The following is a 6,640-nucleotide window of genomic DNA, read 5'->3' on the forward strand; positions in this document are numbered from 1 at the left end:
TTTTATCACATTACCTGTGCCCAGAGCTTGTGTACATCAGGCTATTATTACAGTGACAAATGCCTTATTACTTAAACTAGATTTTAAGATTGCGATTTGTAAAAGTAATTGTCCTTGTTCTTTATAGTTCCTGATTAATTAAAAAAATGTCTGTGCTTTCCTCCAAATTAAGCTGCTCACAGTGTTCTGCTTGCCTTCCGAAGTGTGAACAGTGGCTAGAGTCAAGAATAAAACCATGCTCTACAGCTTCTGTAACCTTTCAAGAACTAGTGTATTGTTAGAGATTTTACTTGCTGTAGTATTTTACTGGGATTTGAACATGAACATTGACGATGATATTGTTGTTAACAAGATCGGGCAGGCAGACTTTATGGGGCTATACACTAGGTTAATCTGTTTCCAGCGAAAGAACAATGAGAGGGATCACAGCACTGCTCTTTGCCATACAGAAATTAGGATGACAAGTACAGTTTATTTTGACTGGTTTGTCAAGTGGAAGTTGGGGTTTTGTGGCTATTAATTTATTTGTGTTTCTGATACAGCTTTTGGTAGTTATTGAAATTGGAATGAGTTTAAATTGCAGTATCAAGGAAGTCTAGCTATTGCAGTGTTGCTCATTCATGAAAAACTGGCTTGCTCCAGCAGATTGTAAAGCCTGTATGTAGAACCCCCCAAAAGGTGTGGTCTGACAATAAAATAGGGTTTTGGCTGCAGGAATTTCTAATGCTTTTTTCCTTTTTTTTTTTGTTTTTTTCTAATGCTACATTAACTGCTCCTTCTTATTATTTTTTCATTCCTTTAATTTCCTTCCTTCAGTTGTCTGCCTCTCCAAATAACCCTGCTTACATTTCTTTTCATCATGTCTTGTATCCTTACAAAAACTGTCCTTTGGCTTGCTGAAGTAGCCCAGAGATTCAGTACATAAGGCTTTCCGTGTGTGTGTTTGTTGGTTTGGGGGTTTGGTTTGGGTTTTGGGTTTTTTTTTTTTAAGCATTCTGTAGAATATAGCCCTGTAACACTAATGGAGAAATTGCTATTGGGCTGCTTAGCAGCAGTGGCAGCAAAGAGCTTGAAGGCTGTGATCCTCTAAGAAAGAGATGAAGGAGGGTGGCAGTAGGACAGTCATTTTACTACGCACACTTTAAATGTAACATCAAACTGAGGCTTGGGACAGTTAATGCTGCTGATGTTGAAACCAGACCAGAGCTCTGCTCGTGATATAGGTCTTCAAAATTGTATCTTTGCTGTAGAGTCAGATGACTTTGCTTTTGGGCAAGTTTTCATAACACAAGGTTTGTTTACTCAATATTTATGTTCTGTGTGTGTTTACATCCGCAGAGTGATCCCATGAAACAGGATGTTTAAGCATACAACTGAACTATTTTATTCCTTTCTACTTAAGCACTGAAGCTGTATAGCTGCTTAGGACCAGACCTCGATAGAAGAAGGTCTTTAAACAGTCATTCTACTTAAAAATACTAGAGCTGGGAAATATTACAGACACTATTCAGACTTAGTGCATATTTAGAAAACATTAATTCCATGCACTTCAGATGAGACTAGAACTGTTTCTTTAAGCGGAATCAGTCTTCAGAAATGATGCATTAAATGTGGGAGCTTAAATTTTGCTCAAGGAGAAATTGCAGCTGATTTTTAAAAGTGTATGGTAAGAATTGCATAATTACATATAAGATAATTCGGAAATGGAAGGAAAAAGAAAGGTTTAGAACTTGTTTTTCTCTTCTGTCTTCCCCTAGGTGGCTGATGATGGTTATGGTGTTTCTTATATTATCTTGGATGAAAATTCCATTCATTTCCATGTCTCCAGCAAAATATCTTGTTCTGAGACGGTAAGAGTCAGTCCTTTCCTATGGTCTAATAAATCTCTTTTGATATCTGCTTTCTAAAACTGTTCTGCTCATTGTCTAAAAAAATTTAGTACGATTTTCAACATACAGTTATAATGTGGGGTGTTTTTTTTCTCAGCATACGTGGTTTTGTTTGGGGGTTTTTTTCCTCTTCTTCCATACATTTAATAGCTTTACAAACCAAGGAAGCAGCATTCTATTTTACTTATGTTTTCAAGCATAGAGAAAGCATATGGCCCAAGGTCATCTTTACATGTGTAGTTCCCTGGAACTCATGTAAAATGACTCTTACCTGTCCCATAAACAGTAAGATGGCTGTCTCCTGCTTTTTGTTATTACAGTTTTGCTTTGATTTGTCTCTGGCTGCAGTTGTAAAGACATTGTAAAATGTACGCTCGATGTTCTTTAAATCTTCTTGATTTAGATAATACTGAAAGAAGCTGGCCCATAAATTGTAATCTGTGCTTGAGAAACATAATTAATCAAAAATTTATCAGAATGTAGTAGATGCTATGAATTCAATATCCTGCCATTGCAGAGGCATGCTTTAAGTGAGCTTCAATTCATCCTTCCCATTTAGATTTTTATGACTTCATTAAACATACTGAGTTTGCTCAGGATTACATTGCTGAACTATTTTTCTTCTTTTGACCTTAACTTGCCCGAGAGATCTTGGTACCTTTGGTTAATCATTAAAGATTAGGAAATAAAACTTAGGTTTTTTCATTGTTCAGATTGTTCTTCAGGTGCCTGTTAGCTTGTACTTTAAATTTCCCTGTTTTTTACCTATTAGTCAAGTCAAAGGTCCATACAGAAAAAGCAGCATTTCATGTGCATGGCCTTGATATTAGTAGGGTCTTCGCAGTAGGTCCTGTAATGTAGCTAATTATTTATATATGTAATCTTAATTTCTTCCTTGTACTTCCATTCATCTGACACTTAAAATGAACAGAACAAGGTCATAGTTTGTTTACAATTAAATTTTCATTTTCAGTATTTCATATAATTTTTCAGTGGCAAACGATTCAGGTGTCTGATGGGAGCTCAGATACAAAATGTTTTCCTGTTCTTTCAGTACTTCTACATAATTAGTCATACACATTCTGAACATTCTTTTGTTTTCTGAAAATTAGCTTTTGCAAAATCTTATATTAAAAAAAACAGTACCAAAATCCAGCTGTTTTAAAGTAACAGAAAGCTATAGATTAATCTGATCTCAAAAGGAGATGATCTCAGTTCTGTCTGTAGGAAAGTAAATGCATAATGAAGAACTGCTTAGTAATAGCATAAAACTGGATTAATGTGTATAACATTAAAACTTTTGTGGTTTAAATTCCTCATTTTATGGTGAAATACGTGCCCTAATTCTGTAACCTCTAAAATTACAAGATGTTAAAAGGTTCCTCCTTTTGCATAAAAGTTAACTGTTGATTGACAGTGTAAGTCTTTGGTTTTGTTTTTTGTTTTTTTTAAAGGATTCTCATCGTTTTGGAAAAAACATCCAAAAAGCAATGGTTGACATCATGGGTTTATTTAACCTTAGTAAAAACTGTACCAAGTAAATTGCCTTATTGGTACCAAGCAATCTCCTGTTGTCGGGATGAGAACTCTTCTGCACAGTGAATGAGAGCAAGGTTTGTCAAACAGTAGCTGGCGAAGAAATTAAGTCAACATCATCTTGATCACCTATGAAAACCTTAGCAGTGTATTGAATGTTTCATACTTTTTTCAGTAGTTTTAAAGAGTTCATTTCCACAAAGGATGACTTGGAATCTTGTATGTTTTTAGGGATGAAGTATAGTATCATTGCATGAAGCCATGTATATTGTAACTCCTGCAGTTTTCTCTTAATTTGTATATGCTTGCTCTTTTTTTACTTAAAATTAGTCTACTTGTATTCCAGAATCAAAGGGATAAAGCACACAGTCTTTAAACTCAAATACTAGAGAACAATTTGCTATGTATTAATAGCAGAATCTTCTTCAATGTATCTGCTGCTTTATGTCAATGAATGACAAAACTTGTAGCTGTTATACCTTCATCGCTTCTTTTGGCTTTTTAAAAGGTAATTGCTGTAAAACATAAAAAACCCCCAATAATTCCCTGATATAACACACTGTAACATATCAAATAGTGGAATATTTTTTTTAAGAAAAACCAGCAACCACCATTGGGTAGTGCTACATTGGGTGTCACCTAACTAGCAGGTATCACATTTTTCTTACTACTTACAAGCATGTTTGCCCACATCATTGACTTTATTTCCACATAAAGAAATGGACCTGTGTGCTTGTTCATGAGAGTGCCTTAGAAAAAGAAAGATCCTAAACCCAGGAAAAAATCTTATGCTGGGAGTTGGTTTTACATTGTCTTAGTGGTAAAGGAGGTGAAGTAGTAGTAATGAAGATCTAGTTTTCAAATTGTTAGGTTGATGTTGCAGAAGTAGACTTCAATATGTTGCCATATGGTGCAGTTAGGTTTAAAGCTCTAAGGAAATGTTCCCATCTTAAATGGCAAAGATGAGTCCCTACCAAATGCAGGAGTAACTTTGTTGCAGAGCTACAGATGCTCATGTGTTTCTTTTGGTGAATGGTATTGGCGGTCACTTGAGTTTCTGGGTCTCAGTTAAATGCAACCTGTTGGATAGTCTATGAAGCAAGGCTGCCTGCGGTGGCTGCTGAGTTGCAGTTTGCCTGCTTTCAGCCTGGAAGGACCGCTACTACATTGCCAACCATCTGTGTGAGAGGGGCAAACTATTAAAGCTGTGGAAAATAGCTCCAGAATGGGAAAATCCTGGCCTTCTCAAACCCCTTTTGGGAGATGCTCTTGGTCAAGCACAGTTTCTGAAGGATCGGGGGGGGGGGGGGGAGCTATTTCACTCAAAAAGGAGCATGTTTCCAAGTGCAGAAATAAAATGGCTACTACAAAGAGTAACCTTGTGCGTGATGCTTCTCTTCCCCAGGCTTTACAGGTGTGGTTACTTCTTACATTCTGCAGTGCATTAAAGTGAACCTGTTAGCACAGCAATTTATTTTTTTTTAAACGTAAGGTACATGGTGTCTAGTAATACAGTGAATGCTGCTCCAGAGCTATGCTGATTTTAAAAAGTCCTTTGGGGTCGATCGAATACTTCTCATTAAACTTTGAATGTTTTCTGGCCAGTATTTCTAACTTTCTATGCCTCTTCATGTTGTTTTTACTCTGATCTAGCTATTAAAACACATGTGTATGTACATTCGAAGGGGGAAACCTCAAAGATCCCACATGCATTCTTAAGCAAATGCATGCTTAAATAAATGTAGGAGCACTCACAGAAATTGGCCAAAGACACTCAGCATTTGATTAGAGTACGGTATGTGGGAAAGGAACACTTTGAAATAAGCCTTACTGCAGGTGGCAGGCCTGTCATTTATCATACTGCAACAATTTTATACTGATCCAGTCTTTTGGAGCTGCAGAAATAATGCACTGTTTAGTTTTTCTTTTATTGACCACTGACCAGTCTGTGCTTAAATTAACTAATTAGGGCATATTGGCTTGTAGGATTTTCTTTAGAACGAAAAATGTTTAGATTTGACTCTCAGGTTTTAAATGTTTCAAGTCTAATTGTAGTTACTGCAGTTATCAATGCAATTTTACATTCTTAGAGAGTAAGTATAATTGGCACAGAAAGCTGTTTTTTTATTGTAAATGTTTTAAACATTTTTGTGGTGTTAAATGTACCTTTTTTAATTTGGGATAGATCATAACTACTAAACAGATAAGATTTTATTTCATTTTTGTTAAAATGTCAACAGCATGTAAATAAAATATGCCTTTTGGATGTAAATCTTGAAAATCCACAGTGAATGTAGGTTATTAATAAATAATTAATTTAAATCTTGATATTCAATATTCTGTACATACAGTAAAACTGCTTGCTTTTTTCCTGAAAAGCCTTAGGAATGTAACTGAAATTACCTAGATATGAATGAACCATCTAGTACACTGTCCTTTATTACAAGGTAAAATGTTCATATTCCAGGAAAATTATTAATTTGTTACTAAAACCTTGAATCATTTAGTTACTGGTTTAAGAGATCGAAGGGTCAAGTAGGTAGTAGAAGTCAGGTTGGATGATGGTGAATTGACCTGTTTAATAAACAGCAGTGTGGAACTGATGGAATACCTCAAGTGTACATATTCCAAATTACTTATCTCAGCTATTTCATGCCAGAAATTAGAAGAGCATTAAGTGGCAACCATTGTCCAGTGGCAAATTAGAGGCAACCATTGTCCAGCATTAACACCATTCCAAACTAAATATTCTTTTAAGGCTTGGGTTTTTTTGAGGGACTAAGGAAGTGTGTGTCTGACTGAAAATTGTGGTTCTAATTCACCCCTTGTACCAATTGTTTTCTCATATAAAAGATATTAATTTAAGCTAGATATTTTTTTAAAATCTTGTTCATTTACTCTGCATCTATGGTTGGTTATTTACATTCAATAGTTTGTCTCTATTTTCTACCCTCTTCTGTGATTTCAAAAAATAAAATTTCACAATTACCACTACTTTAGTACAATGTTTAATATCTTTTGTATCTTCTTCCCATCTCCCTTGCTGCTGTTTCTGGACTTGTGAAATCATTGCTATTAAATCCAGTTAGGAATGGCAGTAGCAGACTATTTAGCAGTGTTTTATACATGTCTTGCTAGTTAATAAGGAATGTGATAATGAAGAATTTTTCTTTTTCAGGTTCAGTAGAAAGAAGAAACAACTTAGGGTTTGCTTT

General features: G+C 35.3%; 1 protein-coding gene across 11 annotated transcripts in view; it reads left to right on the top strand.

Annotated features, from left to right (window-relative positions):
* Nucleotides 1–6,419, top strand: part of CPT1A (carnitine palmitoyltransferase 1A) — a 45,804-nt gene extending 39,385 nt beyond the window's left edge. For all 11 annotated transcript variants that reach the window (XM_055722166.1, XM_055722159.1, XM_055722162.1 and 8 more), the window contains 2 exons: nt 1,758–1,850; nt 3,344–6,419. In XM_055722166.1, coding sequence (XP_055578141.1) covers nt 1,758–1,850; nt 3,344–3,430 — 180 coding nt within the window. In that variant the 3' untranslated portion in view covers nt 3,431–6,419. The remainder of the gene's footprint in view (nt 1–1,757; nt 1,851–3,343) is intronic.
* Nucleotides 6,420–6,640: the final 221 nt, after the last annotated feature.

This window comes from Falco cherrug, chromosome 10, assembly GCF_023634085.1.
Source record: "Falco cherrug isolate bFalChe1 chromosome 10, bFalChe1.pri, whole genome shotgun sequence".
NCBI lineage: Eukaryota > Metazoa > Chordata > Aves > Falconiformes > Falconidae > Falco > Falco cherrug.